The sequence below is a fragment of the Papaver somniferum genome, unplaced genomic scaffold (genome assembly GCF_003573695.1).
Source record: "Papaver somniferum cultivar HN1 unplaced genomic scaffold, ASM357369v1 unplaced-scaffold_21, whole genome shotgun sequence".
NCBI lineage: Eukaryota > Viridiplantae > Streptophyta > Magnoliopsida > Ranunculales > Papaveraceae > Papaver > Papaver somniferum.
Window position 1 is genome coordinate 4,983,056 of NW_020631041.1, and position 23,873 is coordinate 5,006,928.

The window sequence follows — 23,873 nt, forward strand, 5'->3', positions numbered from 1 at the left end:
ACCCATTCCCACTTTCAGTTTCAGAGACAGATCAGAGTTGCGCAGCGAAAGATTCCAGGAGTTGAGTCTGTTTGTTAGATTACTTTTACTATGTTTATTATATTGCATATTGTATTTGTAAACCAAATTACTATTGTATATGTATCATTTGAGAGGAGTTATTGTGTGTGTGTATATATATATATATATATATATATATATTTCAGAGTGGGTCTAGTTTTGGGTTAAGTTTTGTAGCAGATTTCTTAATTGAATGTTTAAGTATTAGATTCTCATTGCCTCTTTATTTAGTTAATCTCTTGGATTAGTCAGCTGCTATCTTTGGGGGCGCTACAATGTTGGTATCAGAGCTCACTATTAGATCTTATATGGGAAACAATAGGTATAGCCAGTGCCAGTTAGTGAACTAGATTAGTTTAGGATTGGGTTGGGTTGTGAGATAAATCTTAATCACTAAAAGCTATCACTAGTTAAAAGATTTATTTGATTGATTGATTTCCTTGTTCGAATGTTTATATATGTAACGAAGTAAAAGTTGTATGGTACACCAATAACTTAGCTAATCAAGATTAGAGAATAATTAGTCTAAAAAGTATGAACACGTACACAATTCAATATTAGAAAAATAGTGAGATTAGTATTATTGATAAATCTTGAAAGTCACATAGAAACTTGGGTACGTTGACTTGTGTGTAGGATCAACAATTTATAATTACATAAATGTTAAGAATATTTTTGAGACTCGATAATATTTGTAAGAGTAGTTAGGATAGTAGTTCGACCATCATTATAATAGTAATTGTAGATGATAATGATGATAATAAATTTTTTAATTATAATAAAGTAGTGGTTAGCATTTATCAATTAGTACCATATTAAATTTAACTTAACAAAAATTTCGATAAGAATATATGACGAAAAAATAACGATTATGATTAAATATCTACGGAAAATTATCAACGCTTATGTACGGTTAAATTATGTGAAATTAAACTAATGACAAATTGGAAATACATATTTTGCGTTTAAACTAAATAGTTAATATAATATTGATTAGGCGTTAGAGTAAGAAGGTGAGGACATGATATATAAAATAAAAAGGCTCAACTTGTTAGCAATTTTGTATCAAAATTATTTTTAGTCTAATAAATGATCCAAGAATTTTTTAAAATGAAACAAGTATACATGAAGTAATAGTAATAGTATTCAAGTAATTAGACTGGTAGAAAATCTATAGTAAATAATATTTGGAAAATTTATATATGACATTACAGTAAAGTTAAGATAATCAAAAATTATAAAATGACGTAAAAATCGAATCGGGATAACTTATCTTGGTAAAAGAAATAAATGAATAAATAAAAATTCAGATGACTAAATTGTTTAAAATGTTGTGAAATATGTATATAGTGTATGAAGTAAAATTTTAGATTACACCAGTTACGATAAAAGTTTAAAGAATAATTAATCTTAATAAATTAAAACTTAGTTAATCCAGCACTGATGAATAGTGAGGTTGGTAATTATGATGTGTTCGGGTGATACCTGTTACGCAGGTGGGCATTGTCAGGCGCCGCGAACCTAGACAGGGAAACTGCATTCTTGTATCACTAGGCATGGAAGAGAGACTTACTTCTGATAGTGAACTTATAGATCCGGAATTTTATTTAGAAACTTATAGAATATTTTCCCTTGTAATTAGAACCAGTAACTTACTGAAATATAAGTTAGTGTAGAGAATTTAAATTTAAAAGTCATAGTTTCCGTTATAGAGCTTCATGTAAGAAATTTAGACTTCCTTCTTGGATAAAACTTAAATCATTATAGTTGAACCTAGAGCCACAAATTTTAGTAGTAGAAGCCATATAGGTTTTTGTTTTGTATCTTGTTGTTCGCGCTTAGATGGGATATTCTATAAGGTGGGGAGCTTTTGAAGACTAGAAGGATGGTTTGATTTTCGAGGACGAAACTGAATAAGGTGGGGAGAATGTAAGGACCCTCAAGCTCGTGAACGCTATTTGACTGGTCTAGCGATAGTCAAGAGACGATTAAGGCGATAATGACTCGATTAGTTGAACACGAGCGTTAATTAATAGAAATTAATCTAACAACGATCTACAAACGAAACTAATATTGTTAGATAGAACTCGAAAAGTTACGCATAATGGACTATTCGAACGTGTCAATCAGGTACCGGACAAAGAAGATATCACTGGATTAGTACAAAGGGGTCATTTCTCGGATAAACACTTTTTAATGCAACTCAGACACGTCGTGGCGGGCCTTACCGAAGCAAGTGCGTGTCCTGGTATTTTCTTTGGTCTCATCACCAAAACCGATCGAGGAAGTCATTGTTTCTTCTTATCTTCTTTATTCTTCTTTCTTCTTTTCTCTTCTGCTTCTCCCCTGTTCTTCCAGTTTCTTTTCTCTCCTTCTGTGTTGCCGTTGGAGAGATGAATTGAGGATTTAAGTTGTATGATTGATGCATAAGAATCTAGATAACTAGATGAATCAAAGAAGGTGTTGTTGTAGTTGTTCAAGTTCTGGAAGAAGGATCGGGAGTTGAGTTAGGGTTTCTGAGAAATGGAATCGACTGAGGAATTACGGGATATTGATTATGAAATCAATTATTCGGAGATGGGTTTCGTGTGTTGATTGTAGAGAAGAAGATGTTATTGTGAATCAGAAGAAAATTAGTTAATTAGGGTTTTTAGATTGGAGCTGGAAATTGAATGAAGTTGATGGTAAATCGAGTGCTGCTAGATAAGGAAGCATGGGTAATCGTTCAATTGAGTTTCTAAAGTTGATTCGGTGGTGAATCAAAGAACTAGGATTTCTCAGAGGATTTTTAGAGGTTCGATTAATGATGAATAAGATGGAATTGGAGATTGGTTTTACCTGGATTAGAGTTTGAGGTTGAAATACAACTTGAGGTTGGAAGTCAAGCTTTTGAATTTGAAGCTATGAATGATGTTCTTCCCCAAAATAGAATTTAGGTTTTCATAAGAATTGATTTGGTGATGTAGCAATTCAGAGGGTGCTAATGATTGGGTAAGCTTCTAAGAGCAACCACAGTCATGGAAGGGACTAAATACTAAAAGTCAGACCAAATACTAATTTTTTTTGGCATTTTTGGAGGTGAAGCACAGCGGTGACAAGACTAAGATTTAGTCTGGCGAACGTATAGTCTGCGTTTGATAATGAGTGGACTTTATATTAACGTATGGAGGTGAAGCGTAGATTTGGGATCCGTCTCATTTTATTTGGACGAACGTTATAGCAGCGTCTACATCATACAGACATTATATGAGCGCCTATATTAATGGGCGTTGATTAAACCCTCGCCTAACTCTAAACGTGTTATACATACGTCTACACACAAGCGCTCATCATACTCTCGTCCCACCAAGTTTTATTATAGTCCGTGTCGGCTGTCAAATTTAGTCCCAAACCCTAGAAAAACAGACTATATTTAGGTTTAGTCTCCCCTACTGCGTTTCAATTCACGACCAAATGTGGGTATAGTCCCCAAATATATTTGTGATTGTGGATGCTCTAAATAATCTTAATTTTAGTATTTTGATTTGAACTAGTTTAGTTATTAATCTTATAAGTTGTTATTGAATAAGAATTGAGATTGGATGAGCTTAATTGAGTTAATGGAGATTTTGGTTGTGTGTTTTTGGATTAGATGAATGTTAAGATATTACGGAGGGAATGAAGGTTGCAGGATTAGTAAATTTATGTGGTAAATTGGAAGTATAGTTGGTAATGATGCTGCTATAGCAAGGTTTCAATAGATGTGACTGAAAGAAGGTTAATGATTGTTGTATCATCGGTGAAGATCGAGGCTGTGAAGTTATTGTAGTTGAGTTTGGTAGTAATGATTGTTGGGTTGAATTTCAGGGAGGTGGACTTAGTAGTTTGAGGTGAAGAACATGCATGTATACGTTGCTGGTGCTATTGCTCATGAAGGGAACTGTTTGTGTTGAGTTATGATGTGCGTATTTCAAGGAATAAACTCTAAGGAATACATCTGTGTAGTGGTGTATTGTTGTTGAGGTTATTGGAAATGTGGTTAGAGATTAAGTTTATGTTTTGGATTGCAATTAAGGATGATACGTCTGGAATAGTCTGGCTGAGATGGAAATAAATAGAGTGAGATATTGCAGGTCATGGATAGATATTTGTAGATATTGCAGATGCACATTATTGTCCGAGTTGAAGCTTAAATGTGTGAGTTATGGGATTTATGAATTTTTATAAGTGGAAGAAATGGTGAAGTGTTTGTATAGATGATAATACTGAACTTGAGTTGAGTTCAAGAGAGCTGGTGGATATTGAAATGATGTTGCAGGTGAAATGTTAATGGAATTGGGGAATTGGTGAATGTTGAGATGATATTGCAAGGCTGTGAAGTTAGAAGTGTTGTTGGTACAAGGATGAAGGTTCAGTGAAGTTGTTAGTGGCTTAGGTCAAGAAGAAAGTTAGAATGGTGATTTAGAGTTTTATATGTAGTGATTGTTGTGAAAGCTTGGAACTGCTACTGCAATTGCAGGTAGGATTAAATTACAGTTGTATTGAATTATTGATTTCTATTTGAATGAATGAATGTTTAGTGATTGTATAGACTTATGTTCTTGAGTTTTTAGGCTTATTAATCATCCCTGTCAGTCTAGCTGACTTTGGACATTGACTGTTAGGTGATTTCGTTGACCGTTAGTGACTGTTAATTGACTCATGCGGACTAGGACTTAGATTAATTGGCCAGGGAAGAGGACTTGGTCTTAGGGATACTTTAATTAATTAGAGGTTTGGACCATTTGTGGTATGAATTAACCTTTGGATTCTTCTACAAAGTTGTAGATATTCACAAGACTTAGCTACAGACTATAGAATCAGCTTAATTGGATTAGTAAACTCTTAATTATGTTAAAGATAGAGAATGGGATACCATATTGGTCTTAGAACCATTAGATAGAATTGTATGATTCTTGTGTGAGCCACTTTGGCTAGATTTTTAGACTTCTTGTGTGATTAACAGTTAGTCTATATTAACAACGATCGATTCAAAGGATGAACCAGTGGATTGTGGATCTCGAGGGCGTGGCTTGTCATCAAAATAGGTGGAAATACATTTGACACTCTTGTAACCATTGATGTTTTCTTTTACAAAGATTTATGTTTATCAAATTCATGCATTTTCTAGTTGTGCATTCCATGCTTTGTTCAAATTGCATTACGATAATTCTGTTGACTATATTAATCTTTCCATGGTTTGGAAAGGACTTGTAATATTTTGTTGTCAATATGAATTGTTATGGGAAATGATAATTTCCACGTGTAGTATATAGGATACGCTCCTTCACATATATATCTACATGAATTCTGCCTTTATACTTACTATTGGTCAATAGGGGTGATATCAATAGTTATTAGTTGTGTAACTGGTTGACACCATATTATACATTGTTTGAAGAAGGATTTTGTCCATATACATGTTTGTTTATCTCAGTGACTTGGTCACTCTTTAATGTTTGGGAAAAACATGTATCGTTTTTCCAACTCTCGCTTATGATTACTTGAAAGTTAGATGTTATTCCTGTGGGGAACCCATTTCAGGGATGATGTGCTCACCCATTCCCACTTTCAGTTTCAGAGACAGATTAGAGTTGCGCATCGAAAGATTCGAGGAGTTGAGTCTGTTTGTTAGATTACTTTTACAATGTTTATTATATTGCATATTGTATTTGTAAACCAAATGACTATTGTATATGTATCGTTTGAGAGGAGTTCTTGTATATATATATTTCATAGTACGACTAGTTTTGGGTTAAGTTTTGTAACAAATTTCTTAATTGAATGTTTAAGTAAATGATTTAGATTCTTAGTTCCTCTTTATTTAGTTAATCTCTTGGATTAGTCAGTTGCTAGCTTTAAGGGCGCTACACATGCACAATCTCTTTGTGTGTTGATTGTCCAAAAAATATTTGTTGTTCCTGTTACAAACTAAAAAAGAAAAAACTTGTATACATAGGTTATTTTAAAAGTATGTTCACAATTCTTCTTGTTTTGTCACCAAATTAAATCTTCTCAATGGTTTTTCTTATTTATAAAGAATTCTATTTTCAAGAATTTAATTTTTCTGTTTGTTTTATGCTTAGAATTACAAGTATCTGTATTGGAATAAGTTTTTTTTTCTTTATAAAGAAAATGAATAAGGTTATTTCGGTCGAATGAATTTACCACGACGGTTTTCCATTTCATCCAACACAAAGTAATTTCAATACTAAAACGGTTATGAGTGTAGTGGAAATGAATGATGATAATATTAATATGTAGACTTGAGGCCGGGTGTATGGCTTCTCTTATGTGTATCCCACATATTGATTATTTATAATACTATGAAAAGTTTAAGTTAAAATGAAAAACCAAACAAATCTTACTTCTTTACTTACAATTTAACTTATATCCTATGCTTTCCCGAAAATAGAAACAAACCCTAATTTTTGTATAAATTCAAACTAAGATATTACGGTTCTGTTGAACAAAGCAATGGTCATCACAACTCCAATATACTTCAGATAAAATATTTTCTCCCTCCATATCACCGTCTAGCCATAAAACTAATAGATCACTTTCAAGAACTAATTCTTGTAACATTGTTAGGATGTGACCTTTTGTAGTAATAAAACGTTTATTAACCTCAGCTTTATTTCTATCAAATAGGTGTAAAATCGTACTTTCATTGCATTTTTCGAATGGACCTAAATCCATCTCTTGAAGATGATTGTTGACAGATGTTACTGGCATTTTCCATTCTTTCTCTTCATAATTGAAGGTGTTTATTGTTGGTCGTGCTTCTAACGTCTCATAAGAATTTTTGGATAGACATTTAGCTACTCTTTCAGCAGTTAAATAAAATGAATAAACTAAAACTTTAACCCTTTACTTATAAAATAAAGACTTTGACCGGTGATGAATGAACCTTTCCTCAAGGCTTCTCTTATATATAGAAAACACATTTATTATATATGACCCATATAAAATATATGATTATATAACCAAGCAAGCCTTTATAATTATTTCATCTAGACACAAAGTTATACATAATATCCTAAATAATTGAGTAAACTATCAAATCCCTAAAGAAAAATTTACAAAAAATCTCTGAGATGATTAATGATTTTGAACAACAAATAATACCCTCAATCAATCTTAACGTAATGATGATTGAGAAAAAAGAACATCATCTTAGATAATATCTTTTTTTATATAGATTATGCTTATCATCTTAAAGAATATTTTTTTGTACATTATTTTTATGGAAGTAAAAAGACCGGTAGCTTGCAGTATTTCTTAGTACACTCACTATAGTAAGAAATAATCGCGTTTTTTTTAGAAACAAACTAAATACAGACTTTTTCTTTAAAATATTAGTTTCCTTGACATGGTCTTCATATTATGTCACTTGAGACTTTGTACGTGTGTGTTCATGTATCCTTAACACCCTCCCTAAAATACATGAGTTTGAGTTGACAAATGGTTTAACTTGTCCCATAAATACTCGAACCGAGGTGCAGGTTTGCAGATAAGCCTTTTGTGAAGATGTCTTCTAGCTGACCCTTGGAGGAAATGAAACGCACTTGTATGTTTTTTTTCTACCCTCTCCCTTACAAAGTGGTAATAGTCAATCTCAATGTGCTTCGCTCAATCTTGAAACCCTAGATTAACTTTTAGATATGTAGCTCCCAAGTTATCGCACCATAAGGATGGCGTGGAGATCTCAATCCATGAGAAACGACTGAATCCAAATCACTTCTGAAGTAGAAATTGCTAAATCTCTATATTCAGCCTTCATAGTTGACTCGGATACTTTTTTTTTTCCTTGCACTCCACGAGATCCGATTTTCTCCAAAGTATATGCAATATCCACAATCGTTAAGTTATCCATCCCAATCCACGTCAGAATAAGCATGGACAATGTTACCCGATAACCACTGAAAGTATAGACCGTAGTTTAATTAAGCTTCAAATAACGTAGTATTTACTCGACAAGTTCTCAATGCTCTCTATGTTAAGATCATGCATATGCCGATATACCTTATTGACTACTACCACGATGTCAGATCGTGTTACATGAAAATATTGGAGAGCTACAACAATATTATGATAAGAAATTGTCCATACCACGGACGAAGAAGCAAGGGTGTGCAATTGCATCGGCCAATGTGAACTTGAATGACTTTATAACATCCCAAGGCACCATTCACTAAATAGGCCGGTGACACCCATTATTAGCCCATTAAGATTTACCAGAATATAGAAACCCATAAAAAGATAATACAGAGTCCCCCATAAACCTATCCGCCATCGTTCCCAAATTTCTCAGCGATTTTCCTCGCTTTCTCTCTCCTAGGGTTTACCCTGGTTTTTTTCATCTCCATCTCAGACGCAAGCTTTCCTGAAGCTCTCAATCAACAACAATGGCGAGAGAAGGAGACCCCTCTCTAGGGTTCCTAACTCGTAAAGAAACAGAAATCAAGCTCGCTCGACCAACCAGAGTGAAGAACAAAACCCCAGCACCAATTCAAATCACCGCCGAGCAAATCCTCCGTGAAGCTCGAGAACGCCAAGAATCAGAAATCCGACCACCTAAACAAAAAATCACTGATCCAAGTGAATTAGCTGATTACCGTCTCCGCAAAAGAAAAGAATTCGAAGATTTGATTCGTAGAGTTCGTTGGAATACAAGTGTTTGGATTAAATATGCGAAATGGGAAGAATCACAGAAAGATTTCAAACGAGCTAGATCTGTTTGGGAAAGAGCTTTGGAAGTTGATTACAGGAATCATACACTGTGGTTGAAGTATGCTGAAGTGGAGATGAAGAACAAGTTTATTAATCATGCTCGGAATGTATGGGACCGTGCGGTATCGTTGTTGCCGAGGATTGATCAGTTGTGGTATAAGTATATACATATGGAGGAGATACTTGGGAATGTAGCTGGAGCTAGACAGATTTTCGAGAGATGGATGGGTTGGATGCCTGATCAACAAGGTTGGTTATCTTATATTAAGTTCGAACTTCGTTATAATGAGATTGATAGAGCTAGGAATATATTTGCGAGGTTTGTTGAATGTCACCCTAGAGTTAGTGCTTATATTAGGTTTGCGAAATTTGAGATGAAGAATGGTGAGATTGATAGGGCAAGGAATGTTTATGTAACTGCTGTTGACAAATTAGTTGATGATGAAGAGAGTGAACAGTTGTTTGTAGCGTTTGCTGAGTTTGAAGAGAAATGTAAAGAAACTGAACGTGCTCGGTGTATCTATAAGTTTGCGTTAGATCATATACCGAAAGGACGTGCAGAGGATTTGTATAGGAAGTTTGTAGCATTTGAGAAGCAGTATGGTGATAGGGAAGGAATTGAGGATGCTATTGTGGGGAAGAGGAGGTTTCAGTATGAAGAAGAGGTTAAGAAGAATCCGTATAACTATGATTCTTGGTTTGATTATATTCGTTTGGAAGAAAATGCGGGGAGGAAGGATAGGATTAGGGAAATTTATGAGAGAGCTATTGCTAATGTTCCTCCTGCTGAAGAGAAACGGTATTGGCAGCGGTATATATACTTGTGGTATGTTTTTCAAATCTTTTTAAAGATATGCTGTCAAACTCATCCTTTTTACTTAGTTATGGTTTTAATGCTGGCTTTCGAATTTGTTGCCGTGTAGGATCAATTATGCTCTGTACGAAGAGCTTGATGCCGAAGACATGGATCGAACAAGAGAAGTTTACAGGTACATTTGTAGTTTCCGGTTCACTTGTTCAGTTAACAATTAGTACAGCCATACACTTTCTGGTTGTGGATTTTCTTTATTATCTGCTAAAACGTCGTGTATTTCGATACGAGTCCTTTTAGCTTGTAATCAGTAATCCATTTCCTTATATATCTCATCTGTTTACTTATCTGTTGATGATGAATTTCATATGATTAAATGGTATTTCGAACTATCTCACACATTTACTTTTCAATCAGGGAGTGTCTTAAGTTGATTCCTCACAAGAAGTTCTCGTTTGCGAAAATATGGCTTATGGCTGCACAATTCGAGATACGACAGAAGAATCTCACGGCTGCAAGAAAACTCTTAGGTAATGCAATTGGAGTGGCGCCCAAAGACAAGGTACTGTATGCCAATCCTTAAACTATGTTTAGCTTTGAAAGTTTTGTATCCTAAATTTCTTACACTAACATTATTCGTATCAATAATAGATTTTCAAGAAATATATTGAGATTGAGTTGCAACTCGGCAACATGGATCGCTGTCGAACCCTGTATGCAAGGTACTTGCACTGGGCTCCAGAAAACTGTTATGCTTGGATCAAATTTGCTGAATTGGAGATATCTTTGGGTGAGACTGAGCGGACCAGAGCAATTTTTGAGCTTGCAACAGAACAACAACATTTGGATATGCCAGAATTGTTGTGGAAGGTATGTGTTCTGTTGTCCCTTGCTGTTTTGGATTCCAAGTTTAGAAATATGTGTGGCTGAATTTGTTTATTGGTTAGTAAATTAGTCTTCCTACCTTGCAAAGAAATGTGATTTATAGTCACTGTATCAAAATATACAAAGAATGGGCCAATAGGGACTGTAGCCTTCAATCAAGGACCCAGCAAAAGAGAGCTTAGAGAAACATTTTTTTTTTCTTCTGTTAGGCACTTGATCAAACAAGCCTGAAGTATTTACAGTAAGTCACTCGGTTTGACCTTCAAAAATAGGCTAGGCATGAAGATCTTGGGTGGTTCTTAGAGAATTCAACTGTCAAAAACGAATGAGAGAACTGCAGAAAGCAGCCTTTCCGGACTGCACATTGCTGTCTGGATCATCTCTATCTATTTTCTATTTTCTATGAGATTTGAACTGCATCCTATTCAAGTTTTAACACATATGTTAGATATGCTGATTGGTTACTTTGGATGCAAATTTATACTCCTGTCCAGCCTGAACTAATAACCATATAGACTGACAAATGCTTTGCTAAGTTTTTTTCTTTACCTAACGTTTTAATGGTTCCTAACCTCATGTTCTGATTGTCATCTTCCTCTGTTGTTTCCTGAGGTGCTCAACTCTTTAAGAATGTAACTGACGAACAACTTCACTTTGTTGGAAACAGGCATACATTGATTTCGAGATTTCAGAGCGTGAGTATGAAAATACCAGGGCTCTATATGAGAAGCTGCTAATTCGAACCACCCACTACAAGGTGTGGGAAAGCTACGCCAAGTTTGAGGCCTTCACTCCTATCGAAGAGGAAGATGAGCAAGATGGAGAGGAAGAGAGTGAAGCCCTTATAGAACAGAAGAAACAGTGCCTCAGTAAAGCTAGAGGTACGAACCTGGTTTAGTTTTTAAACTCTCATTTTCTCTAATATATAGCCATTTGTTTGAGAGGTTACGTTTCTTCATGATAGGAATGCCAACATAAGATCTGAGATAAGGTGTAGATGAATCTGAATTTTAACAGTGGGCTTAACTTGTTCCGTGTATTACTTGCTATGCAACAGAGATCTTTGAGAGAGCCCTGAAACACTACAGAGAAAATGCACCTGAGCTGAAGGAGGAGAGAGCTATGCTTTTGGAGCAGTGGCTAACCATTGAGGGCCAATTTGGCAGTGTCGGAGACAAAAGTCTAGTTGAGAAAAAGATGCCGAAGAGGCTGAAGAAGAGGAAGGAGATCTCTTCAGATGATGGTCCAACAGCTTATGAAGAGTATTATGATTACATCTTCCCTGAAGAAACTACAGCACCAAATATGAAGATATTGGAAGCTGCTTACAAGTGGAAAAAGCAGAGGATGGATCCAAACGCTGACTGATTTCTTCCTGTTACTACTGGTTTCTAGTGTTGATGGATATGGACATTGGACGGGAAGCAAAGTCGCAAGAACAAGAGAAGCGTACACATATTTGACAAAAGTACATTGTATCATTGTGAATGAAATGCTGCTCTAAAATTATTGCAGTCCCCACTGTCTCCATTTCTGTTTGTAAATCTTTGGTGATTCACTTGTATGTAGAATACTGTTTTGGTCCCTCAAGGGAAGGCGGCTTCCCTTTAAGTTGAGAAAGAAACATGTCTGTTTTATTTGTTGTGTATGATGTTCTCTTGATAGAACATCCTTTCTTGAAGTAGGATTGCTAGTGAGGAAAGAAAACAACCTCAAGTTATCTATGAGTTTCACATTTCTGCAAGTCTTTTAACTGATAATTTTACATTCAAGCAATTCTTGGTAATTAGGTGTACCTCAACTCCTAAAGTATTCAACTCACTAGATTGGAAGCATTCTAGGAGCTTTGTTCCCTGCAGGGCAAAGTCCTCTACATCTAGCCATGATTTTGGTAATATCAATTTTTTCGTTTCCATCCATTGGGAACAAAATTATAAATGCTGGTAGGTCAACAAGTCAGTCAGTCAATAATGCATCTGTGTGTTTGTTATTCAAAACCTAACAAAAATTCCATCTCATTTACTACCATCATTGCCTCAAATTGCCAGAAGAAAGTACCCCTTGGAAAATTGTTAATATCTAAGACAATGGCATTAGTTTGTAATAATCTCCAAATAAAGACCATAAAATGGTGTATTATTACTTTTCCTTAATAAAGATTCCCATCTACATACAAAATGGTCTCTAGTACCTGAAAAAAAGAATCCAACAAAATCCGATTCCAAACCCAACTTTTCCCCTTCCTCCTTTATTTTGAAATTTCTCTTACTCATCACTTTCCACCTGATTTTTTTCTCCTCTAATCACAGCTTGTTTTCCAGTCCTCTCTCCTCAAAGACTCTCTCCCTCTCTTGGGTTTTCATCTCAAGAATCCAGACAGGGAGAGTGTGAAGCTTCAGAAATCTCAGGTATGGATGCCACTCTCCTACTTAAACACTACTTTTTTTTTTTTTCCTTCATGAAGTTTGGATTCACTAACTGATAAATGTTTAGATCAAGTTTTTGGGAATTTTTGAGTTTTCCTTGGATTTTTGATTCAAAGACTAACTAAATTCTTTCTTTCTTTAATTTGTTCTCTAGCTCCGATCTGTATCACTAGTAGGATCATGTCTTCTTCTTCTTTGGAAATTTCAAATTAGATCTTTAGTTGAATTTTTGAGCGTTACTAGCACTGATCGTGCCAAGTAATTCTAGACTGAGATGATTTTTTTTTTTTAATTGTTTCTTTCTTTCAGCTCTTGTTAATTAGTTTCTTAATTTATTAGTTTGATAGATGTTTATTAAGAAATTTGGACTGGAAGTGATTAATGAAAAGTGGTTAATTCTACAGGAGGAACTAATTAAACAAAGAAATTCAAAAAGTTGTTGCTGCAAAATCTAGAGGATTCTTCTTCTTCTTCTTCTTCAAAAGTTAGGGCAAAAGGTAAAATTAATTTAATCAGATACTTCAATTTACTACTGTGTGTTGTTGATTTTGAAATAATTTACTGTTGAGTGTAAATTTTTGCTTTTCTTCATAGTATCTGAGGAGGTGGAGGAGTATTTTAAATTTTAATGGAGATTATTATTTAAAAAGTTAGGATTAGTTTAATTGGGAGAAATGAATTAATCTGTCTTTTTAAGAAAGTTGGGGAAAACAAAACAAAAACCAGCTCATTGTCTTGTCTGACTATATTCAAGCTGGCTGGATATTCATTAGTATATTATTCTCTCCTCTTTAGATTTAGAAGAAGATGATGACGATTTTAACAAGGGCCGTTATCCAGCTAAGCCCCCATCATCAATAACTCCGCCACATGTGGCCCTAGTCACTCCCAATCATCTCACCCGTCTTATTGACCTACATCATTAGTAAGTCAAAAAGATCTTTGTCATGGAACCCAAAACAAAGACAAACTGATAATAATAATAGAGCAGCATCATATTGTTTAGTTTAGGGGGTGTAATATGTCGAATGGATGGAAGTTTATCTAAGTAGGCCTATGCCAAATGGTTTGAATTCGATGGTTGTGTCTCTGAATTTTAATTATGAGATCGGGAACACGCCGGAGTTTGGCCGTGATTCCTTTTGATATTGTTGTTTCGGTAGTTATGTCTGGGTTGAGCAAAGTTATTAACTTCTCTGGTTTGGTATTTTGTTCGCCAAATTGCCTGAGGCTTATGTAACTTCTGTTGACCAGATTTGGCACTGGGATTTGGGCATGTATTACATCTCTAGCAGGCCAGTGTTTTGTTGCTTTTTATTTATTTTTATATAGCGGTTTGTGTACCATATAAGGGATCTGTATAGCATGGGGTGAATGAAATAGGTGGACCAATGGGTTATGGCAGTTAAGGCAAGGTCACTGCCTTGGATGTCACTGCATTCCCTTTAAATTTTATTAGAAAAAAGGCAAGGTTGTATTCATGCTGTGTGACAGCGTGAGCACGCGAGACGGCTAAGTTATTGTTCCACGTTATCCGTTTCTGTGAGTCGTTGACTCTATGAGACGTTTTTATAGTTACCTCTAGTGCACTAGTTTTATGTCTGGTCTAAATGGAAAAAATGGATACTGCTACTGGGGTTTGTTTGACTTACATGATAAATGAGTTAGCAGATTAAGACGGATCTTTCTGGGTTTGCATAATTTTTGTGGATCTTTCATCATTGGGGTGATGTTTAATGTGGGTTAAGAATACCCAACCATGTGAAATGCAGGAATGGTGGGAAAGCTTAAAATGTGCAAAACCAATCACATGGTGGGGTTATGGTTGCCCACCTTAATACATCCAATTCAAGCCTTTTGTCTTCCCAATGGGATGAATGTTAGAGTTTCTCTAGCTTCATATCTTAATTAGAATCTGATGGGATTTGGAAATTTCTTAGGTTTATGCAAATGAATGGTGGGGTTGTGGGGGATCAGCTCATTAATGGGCTTTCCCTGTATACCTACTCCTCTTTCCTGGATTTTCTAGGGTAAGAAATATTTTTACATTTCTATCTGGTGGTCATCAAGTTCTCTCCAAATTTAGCTCAGGAGATCTTTTTTTAATTTTTTATGGTAATTTTTTCACATTTCTCTTTTTGCATCACAATAATTTTATGCTAACTATGGTAAGAATCTGAGATTGTTGAGAAGGTCCTAAGAACATTTTGCTGTAATTTCATGGAAAATTCAGGAGGTGCAATTTATGCAACCTAATCTGTTTATTCTGATTTGGAATTGGGGTACCTTTTTTTTCCCTTGGATGTTTGAGTGAGTTTTATGATTTCATATTTTCAGGTCTTTATGGTTCTGAGCATGCATTGCAGTCTGCCTTGTTTCACTCTCTGAATGGAAAACTAGTTAAAGGAAAGGCTTGAGAAATTGTAATCAGGAGAGATGAAGAAACATGGGTTTAGCGAGTCAATAAAATCCTTCTTTGGGGATCACATTCATCATGAGAAAACCCAAGAACATGAAAGTAATAAAACAGGTAAATTTTCTTTTGCCAATGTGTTTCTCTGTATCTTAAATGATAGTTCAGAAAGGGTTTTGTCAGGTTTAGATATCAGATGAGCTCAATCCCTGTTGTATTCCAGCAATGTTACTCAAACATATTTATTCCTACACTAATGAGTGAAACAACGCTACCTCTGGATAAAAGAAGTTGACATATGTCTACAATTTGTCTAACTTAACACTCTACACATGACCATTATCTGGCTAGTCACATATATGTATGATAACATTTGTTGACACAAATCTGTTGTATTCCGTAAACTTTTCTCATTTGGCATTCTTTTGATATTTAAGATGGAGTTTGTTGAATTATCCAGATTCCCTTAAGAGATAAGCTTTTCAATAGTAGTCCTTTGCATCTTACATTCTATTTGTGTTATTTCTTATGTTCATTAGCGTGTAGATTTTCATATTGAGAGCCTGGTTATATGCTTACAGATTTCGAGGATAAAGTAAAGAAATTGTTGAAGCTGACCAAAGAAGTAGATAATGAGGCAGAATCTGACAAAAGTTCAGAAATCGTTCATCTGGTTGAGAATGTCCGCGAACAATATGAATCCCTCCATAATCGTTACAGTCATCTCACTGGACAGCTACGAAGCAAGGCTGATTACAAGGGTAAAACAAATGGAAGCTCTTCATCTTCCTCCAGCTCAGACTCGGAATCTGACCATTCTTCGAGGAAGCAAACCAAGAAAAAAAGCAAAGGAGAGAATGGGTCAAAGAATCTTACAGAAAGCCTGAAACATGAACCTGAAGTTACAAATAAGAAATTGGCTGCTATCAGTGATGAGATAGAAGCTTTAAATTTGAAAATGCAAGAATCAGATAAAATCATTGAAGATCTCAAAAAGATAGAAGCTGAACTGAACCAGAAATTGGAAGGCAGAAAGAAAGAAAATGAAGCTTTGATCACGGAGAATTCAACGGTTGTGGCCAAGATGGAAGAGAGGGAAGATGCATTTTCTGCACTTTCAAAGAAATACTCAGACCTCGAAAGTGAAAAATCAGCTGCAGTTCAAGGGTTAGAGGCGCAGATAGCTGACCTCAAACTGGAATTGGACGCCCTAAGTACCAGAGAAAAGGACCTTCAAGAACAAATTGGAAGTAAAACCAGTGAAGCTATACAGTTGAGAGAGGAAAACTCCAGTTTGCAGTTACTCAAAACTGAATTGCAAGATCAAGTTTTGGCCGTGGAAAGCAAATTGAGCGAAAAAATAGAAGAGCTCTCTGGCGTTCTGAGCAACCTTCAACAGGAAATAGACACGTTGAGACTTCAGAATGGCGAATTGGAACAACAGGTGAAGACCAAAACCTCCTATGCTAACCAGTTGAAAGAGGATATTTCTGCGTTGGACATTCTGAAATCCAACTTGGAAGGTCGAATTATTGGTTTGGAAGAAGATTTGAGATCGAAAGAAGGTAATCTCAATGACCTCCTGAAACAACTCGAGGATGTTAAGACTAAAACATCAGAAGAAGGTGATGCCTTAAGGGAGGATTTAACAGCAAAAATAAAGAACTTGGAACTGGAGGTAGGCTCGTTGGGTACCCAGAAAAGCGAGCTAGAAGAGCAGTTAAGCATTAAAGTCAGCCAGGCAGAACAGTCATGGGGAGAGAACTCTGGGATGCGAATGTTGAAATCTAGCATGGAAGAACAGATCTCTAATCTGAATAATTTGGTAGAGGAAATGAAAGGGAAAGAAGAGAACCTTTATGATCAGCTAAGAAAAGTTGAGGGTGACAAGAACGAAGCACTGGCAGAAACCGATACACTAGTGGAAGGGTTAAAGACACAGTTAAGCAGCCTGCAACTTGAAGTAGATTCATTGAGCAGCCATAAAAATGAGTTAGAGGAGCAGGTAAAAGCTATGTCCTATGAATCTGAACAGTCGAGAGCAGAAAAGTCTGAGTTTCTACTACTGAAATCCAGCATGGAAGAACAGATTGCAGATTTGAATAATTTGTTAGAGGAAATGAAAGTGAAAGAAGAGAACCTTGGTGATCAGCTAAGAAAAGTTGAGGGTGACAAGAACGAAGCACTAGCAGGAACCGATACACTAGTGGAAGGATTAAAGATACAGTTAAGTAGCCTGCAAGTGGAAGTAGATTCCTTGAGCAGCCAGAAAAGCGAGTTAGAGGAGCAGGGAAAAACTATGTCCCATGAATCTCAACAGTTGAGAGAAGAAAACTCGGATCTGCTACTATTAAAATCCAGCATGGAAGAACAGATTACAAGTTTGAACAATTTGTTAGAGGAAATGAAAGTGAAAGAAGAAAACCTTTGTGCTCAGTTGACAAAACTCGAGGATGGCAACAACGTAGCAGCAGCAGAAATCAGTTCATTAGTGGAAGTAGTCGAAGGATTAAAGATACAAGTAAGCACCCTGCAGCTTGAAGTAGATTCCTTGAGCAGCCAGAAAAGCGATTTGGAAGAGCAGGTAAAGATTAGTACCAATGAATCTGAACAATTAAGCGCAGAAAACTCAGAGCTTCACGCTAAACAAACTACCCTGCAAGAAGAAGTTTCAGCATTGAACCAGGAGTTGAAAGAGAGAGAGGAAAGTTCCTCAGGGAAAGTCGACGCACTAACGGATCAAGTTAAGAATCTGCAAGAAGAGCTGATAACGTGTAAAATTGCGTTGGAAAGAGCAGAAGAGAATCTAAACGAGCTTCAAGCAAGGCTGCAAACATCGGATAAAGAGAAGGCAAATATATCTGAGGTAACGGAGTCAAAAACTGCGATGATTGAGATGCTGCAGAAAAAACAACTAGATTTACTTTCAAATATTTCAAAGTTACAGGAGGAGAAGGGTGACTTTGAAGTGAAGCTCCATCTATCAAACAGGAGGCTGGTTGTAGCAGAGAAAACACTGAGCGAGAAAGAAGCAACCTATGGGAAAGCAGAAAAGGACTATCTTCAAGAACGTAAATCACTTGAAGAACGAGTTGCTTTATTAACAAATGAGATTTCTTCTGCTAGGAGTGATCTAAAGGAGACCAAAGATTGTATCCAGAAAGCAGTTAATGCGTTCAATGAACTGGAGGTGTCTGTACAGAGCTCTATGGTAGATCAAGCATCAAATGAGAATCGCATTTCAAAATTCACTGAAGAGCTTCAAGATGCGAAGATATGGGCAACAGGAATGAACAAAGTAAAAGACACATTGCAGAAAAAGATGACTTCTTTATCTGAAGAGCTTAAAGAGAAGAAAGAAAAGGAATCATCGTTAAGACAGAAGGTCGAGAAGTTAGAGCTACTGATAAACGAGGAACACCAAGAGAAGGAGAGCTTATCGACTAAAGTGGAAGTGTTGGAGAAGAATCAGAAAGAGATGAAAGAAATGATGAGTTTTAGAGATGAAGAGAAAAGAGAAGCCATTAGACAACTCTGTTTATGGTGTGATTACCGCAATGAACAGTTCGACCGTCTTAAGGAAATTGCTTCCAAAATGCTCCAGAGGCACCAAAGAACTCCTTAATCTCAGTGTGTATTTCCCTCCCTGTTAGATTCTTACCAGTTGATACAATTTCATCCTTCAATTTTTTGTAATCTGTGTTATTTTTCTTTTCCAAATTTTATTTTTGTATCTTGATTTTAGAACATAAGCAAGTTAGCCATCTTCAATTCATTCAGTTAGTTCAATAAAATATAATGAGAGGGTAATTGTTTAATTGCAACAGTATGTTATATGGCAGGGTGTATTTTTGATTTCTCAGAGGTTGAAACCAAATTGTGCTTACTGTGGGATTCATTCGAACCTGTGACCTGCATAGTACAAATTTTGACCACTTGCTTCAGTCTAATATGGAGTTGCATATTGAAAAAATCAGAGCTGAAACCAATCTTGTTGTTTCAGCAGAATTGCGAGAATTATTGCTAAGTTCCCTTGTAATACAAGCCTACTTTCTAAAATATCATAGATTCGATTTTTTATACCGTAATACATTCCTAGGGATCGCAAAAAAAAATAAAGTACAGCTGAAATGGCATGCGTCTTGGAGGCGCAGTAGCTTTGGATAATTCCTTATATTGAATGTAGCAGATAATATGTTTCCCTGCCATTAGAAGTACAAAAGTCAGTTGAATCATCTCGCAGTACAAATAAGAGACATACAGTTGCTTAGAAATCAGAGTTTAAACACACTACGGTGACTATCTTTTGCAAAAGTAACAACAATTACGCGACTTACACGAAAGAAGTATTGGACTTACACAACTAAAGTTTTCATCAGTTGAAAAGAATGCTCCAAATTGGACACATTTTGAGATACAAGTGATGAACCACATAATGCACCTGCATTTTCTCTCAAGTGCCATATAAGGCACAGACCCGATCTTGAATTAGCTCTCTCACAAGGTGCTCTATTTTCAAAAGCTATGTTCTGGAAGGTTCTCAAATGCCTGTGAGACGTGCAATCAGCTCATCCTGTAAAAGTTTCAAGGTATCAATCAATGAACCATATACATTCATGAAGATATTTATAAAGATCGTCAGGTTCTCTTGGATTTTCAACGGAGTTTGCAATTGACCAAAGCAGTTAAAACAACAAATGACAGGTTTTTGAGTGTTACCTTCTTTCCTTTCACCATCAAACCTCTTTCTTTTAGAAGGCCGCGCAGCCTTTTTACGGTCATCGTTTGGTAAGAGTCCTTGGAAGTGGAGTGAGTCTTAGATCCGTCTAAAAGAAAGCAAAAACAAACAGGAAAAAAAGGGTTATTACTTTCGATGCAAACACTCATAACCTAGAACCATACGCCAGAGAAAGCCCTATTGTCATACTACTAGGTTATCCATATTCAAAATGAGTGTGTGCGTGACTTTCCAAAAATCATTCTATCGTATTTACATGATCATTCATCTACTAATCTACGAAGACAGAAAGTTTGTAAAAAAGATAACTAATGTATTTATAAAGTCAGATCTCGGAACCAAACTACAAAAGAACAAGATCATTCATCTAAACAAGCAACTGAAAGAGAGTGAAGAAACACTGGCAAATATTGATGGATGGAAACTACTATATAATACCAGTAAAACATAAAGATCGGCTAGCAATGATACTGAAGGACACCTCTACACTCTACAGATCTGAAGCTAATAAAAGAAATGAGAATAACAAACAAAAAAGGAAACAGATTTCTTCAATGTACCTGCATATATCGCTATACAACAAGGAAGATACTAACCCTTCCTACTTATATGCAATGAACATGATGTGCATAAGTTACATTTGGGACACATAATTCAGTATTTCACAGCAAATGATACTTCCACCAGCTCCTAATCTATGGCTATAAAAAAACATTCCAACTACAGGGTTCAAAAATACCATTTTCCAACAATGCATGAGAAATGTTTTGCAAGTTCTTAACGTATATCATCATAGAAGGACTAATACAACGGTTTGGTATATTACTAAGTCTATCTAGAATAGTCCACAAATAATCATCAATCATGGAACAAAAATGAAGCAGTAAACGTCCATAAACAATGGCTAATTCTATACCATTCCAGTAAATAGAACATCCTAAACGACCTAAACACACCTATATCCAAACCCCTAGATTTTCAACCAATTCATACCTTTGATTTGGTAAGGCTCCTGACTACCACCAGCCCATAATTGAACAAGTTTACCTTGCTCTTTCTCAGCTCTTTGCAGCACGGTGAGACTCTCATCTTCGAAAACTGTGCTTTCTCGCGGACTTGCTGCAACCGGTTTTTAGGCCTTCCTCTATAAACAACATGCGTAGGTATAAAACAGTTACCAACAAAATTATAGCTTTTGCCGATTTCCCCCCTGCTAAACCAACATAACGATGCATTCGAGATTACATAATTGGGGAATAAAAAACTTACTGTATTATAATGCCATTGCACCTTCCTCTTCCGACCGTTTCTCTTGGTCATAGCAGTTTCTTCTTCTTCGTCTTTTTCAATCCCCACTACTTGTTTCTGCAGTATACAAACCTGAGCATTAACACGTTCTTCTAGATGTTGATATGCTACTTGAGACTCATGAAGCTTTTTCTGTAGCTCAGCATTACTAGCAACCAATTGGATGTTACGTGCTTCAAGAACTGAGTTTTTATTCTCAAGAATCTAAAAATCACAAACATACACACATTATAAGTTAGATTGGTAATTAGTAAGAACAATAAAGATACACGAAACAATGCATCTTGTAAGTTTAATACCTGAAGCTCCGTGTATGAACTATTTGCCGTTCTTCCGCCCACATGGATACCAGAGTTTAATGAAACTAAGCTTTCTGAATAATTCTCTGCCGACATATAGTTCGGATTAAATTCAGCAGCACTCCCATGCTCTGGGTCATACAAACATAGGCGACCGTACTCCTTGAATAGCATAACACCATTTTCAAATGACCACATAAAATTCATTAAAGTGCAATGAAGACTACATCTACTGGTTATTATCTTATGGGTAATGGTATAACATTTAGTCCAGGATCCCGGATCTCCATAAACTTCCATTTTCCATATGTCAATAGCATAATTTTCATCTTCAACAAGAACACAAAGGCGCTCTTCCAATACCCCCACGAGAAGAAGCTGGAAGGGTCCTGATGGTGGTTGAATTGCTTTGAATTCCTCGTTCCTAATATCAAAAGAGACTATCTATCTATCGGGATGGAAGGCATCCCAATGAAGATCTCCATTAAAAAGTACCCCAGATTTTTAAGCTGCAGCGATAACACAAGGTGTTGGAAAGCTCTTCCATGAATCTGTTGCTAACGAATAGAGATGGACTAAAGAGCTCATTTCACTTCTTTTTTGTTCAGAGGATACACATACACCAATCATGAACTTATAATCGTCAGCCGTGGGATCATAAACAAAAGCATATAATTTGATGCCGCAATAACTATATCTTTCTGGTGCTTCACATATTCTCTTATATTCGTTCGTTGCTGGGTTCCAAAGACAAAAGAAATCATCCTGATCTCCCCGGTTGTCGTCATGAAACCATAGACACACAATTCCATTACACGAACCAAATAAATCCACAGTAAATCCTAAATCCTTAAATGGATAATCCATTTGAGCTGCGTCACCATCAGTTCCACTCAATGCTGAATCCTCACTCAACATTGAGGATGAATCATCCTCTTCAACAACATTATCACTCTCTTCAATAAACATTTCAGGCAGTAATAATGATGCTAACGAGTCATAACCAATTGACTGAAAATGAAAATTGTTCTCTTGCTGATGAACGACACCAATCAGACAATTAGAGTTTTGTTTATGGAAATTAAGATGCATTTGCACGAAATCGGGATCAGAAATTAGGTTTTTCCAACTCTTTGCGTGCTAATACAGTTCTTACTGGTAACCTTGAGATGATTGACTTCCAAATATCACTTGGAATCTTGCAGATTGACATTGCTTCTGTTTATCCTCCTTCAACACTCTTGAGATTATTATTGATTTCAAACTCACCACCACTTGTTGGCTGTTTTCCAGGATAGAAGAAAGAAATCCATCAAAAACCTATTAGAAACTCTTAATCCTTCAAACCATTGACTACCCAATCAATTTCATGTTTCTGATTTGAAGATTGAAACCAATATACACATACAGAAAATCAATTGGCCACAAACCTCAAATCAACCAATTATTATTACAAGCATTCAAATCAAGAAAACCGCAAAATTAAATTCGGAAAAGGAAGTACCTATTGAGTGTAGAAATGGCTTAGCAGATATCGAGAGAACTTACAAATGTGTTGTTCTTCGAACCCTAAACATACCTAAATCGACTTGAAAACAACCACTAGAAACAAGTACCTGAATGCTGGAACCTTGTAAACTCTTGTATCAATCCTGCACAGAACTGAAAACCCTAAACCCCATTTCAATCTGATCTCAATATTATTGCTCTTGCTCAAAACCCCCCAAACGTTGGAAGAAGAAATAAATGGAACGTGAATCATCATTATTACACTTGTTACACATCTGTGTAATAGCGTGCCCGGCCGACTGTTAGCCTTAAAGGCCCCGAGTCTGGCACTCTGTTTGTGTTCCATGCCAATGCATTACGCTAATTAGAGTTCAGGGTTTAGGATTCATAATGTGAGTACAAAAAGTGTGGCTTGAACTCAGATTAGGAGAGAGAAGGAGAGACTTTCTCTTATCTTCTTTTTATTTCTTTTTCCTCCATCACTTTTGTTAGACTTAGTATCCGTACACTGTACGAAATTCTCTTTTATATGTAATCTTAGCCACAGGATGTTGTAATGGGTAACAACTGACATAACAAAAAACAGCTTTGCTACAACAGTGACGTTTCACCTCCTGTTATTTGTTTTCCGTTGAGTCAATAAGTCTATATATAAGACTTTGTCCTGTAACTA

At 36.0% G+C, this 23,873-nt stretch overlaps 3 protein-coding genes across 8 annotated transcripts; 2 read left to right on the forward strand and 1 right to left on the reverse strand.

The window, feature by feature from the left end:
* Positions 1–8,368: 8,368 nt before the first annotated feature.
* Positions 8,369–12,249, forward strand: LOC113339995 (crooked neck-like protein 1). Its single transcript, XM_026585208.1, has 6 exons — positions 8,369–9,637; positions 9,735–9,800; positions 10,040–10,184; positions 10,274–10,492; positions 11,175–11,388; positions 11,565–12,249. The coding sequence occupies exons 1-6, from the start codon at positions 8,487–8,489 to the stop codon at positions 11,873–11,875; spliced, it is 2,106 nt and encodes a 701-aa protein (XP_026440993.1). The 5' UTR covers positions 8,369–8,486; the 3' UTR covers positions 11,876–12,249.
* Positions 12,250–12,629: 380 nt separating this feature from the next.
* Positions 12,630–19,164, forward strand: LOC113340179 (COP1-interactive protein 1-like). Of its 5 annotated transcripts, XM_026585392.1 has the most exons (5): positions 12,630–12,915; positions 13,338–13,430; positions 14,874–14,963; positions 15,271–15,463; positions 15,928–19,164. In XM_026585392.1, the coding sequence occupies exons 4-5, from the start codon at positions 15,370–15,372 to the stop codon at positions 18,969–18,971; spliced, it is 3,138 nt and encodes a 1,045-aa protein (XP_026441177.1). In that variant the 5' UTR covers positions 12,630–12,915; positions 13,338–13,430; positions 14,874–14,963; positions 15,271–15,369; the 3' UTR covers positions 18,972–19,164. The 5 variants fall into 5 exon arrangements, with proteins under 5 accessions (XP_026441177.1, XP_026441175.1, XP_026441176.1 ...); XM_026585390.1 differs by lacking the exon at positions 14,874–14,963 and having other exon boundaries at positions 12,631–12,915; XM_026585391.1 differs by lacking the exons at positions 12,630–12,915; positions 13,338–13,430 and having other exon boundaries at positions 14,894–15,048.
* Positions 19,165–19,266: 102 nt separating this feature from the next.
* LOC113340181 lies at positions 19,267–23,602 on the reverse strand. 2 transcript variants are annotated; one of them, XR_003355356.1, is made up of 7 exons: positions 23,196–23,602; positions 21,692–22,973; positions 21,354–21,596; positions 21,078–21,228; positions 20,066–20,172; positions 19,706–19,919; positions 19,267–19,548 (listed from the first exon to the last, which is right to left on the reverse strand). XR_003355356.1 is itself a non-coding variant. In XM_026585395.1 (4 exons), exons 1-3 carry the CDS (start codon positions 21,989–21,991, stop codon positions 21,217–21,219), a joined length of 555 nt encoding a protein of 184 aa, XP_026441180.1. In that variant the 5' UTR covers positions 21,992–23,602; the 3' UTR covers positions 20,122–20,172; positions 21,078–21,216. The 2 variants fall into 2 exon arrangements, 1 of the variants encoding a protein (XP_026441180.1); XM_026585395.1 differs by lacking the exons at positions 19,267–19,548; positions 19,706–19,919 and having other exon boundaries at positions 20,122–20,172; positions 21,692–23,602.
* Positions 23,603–23,873: the final 271 nt, after the last annotated feature.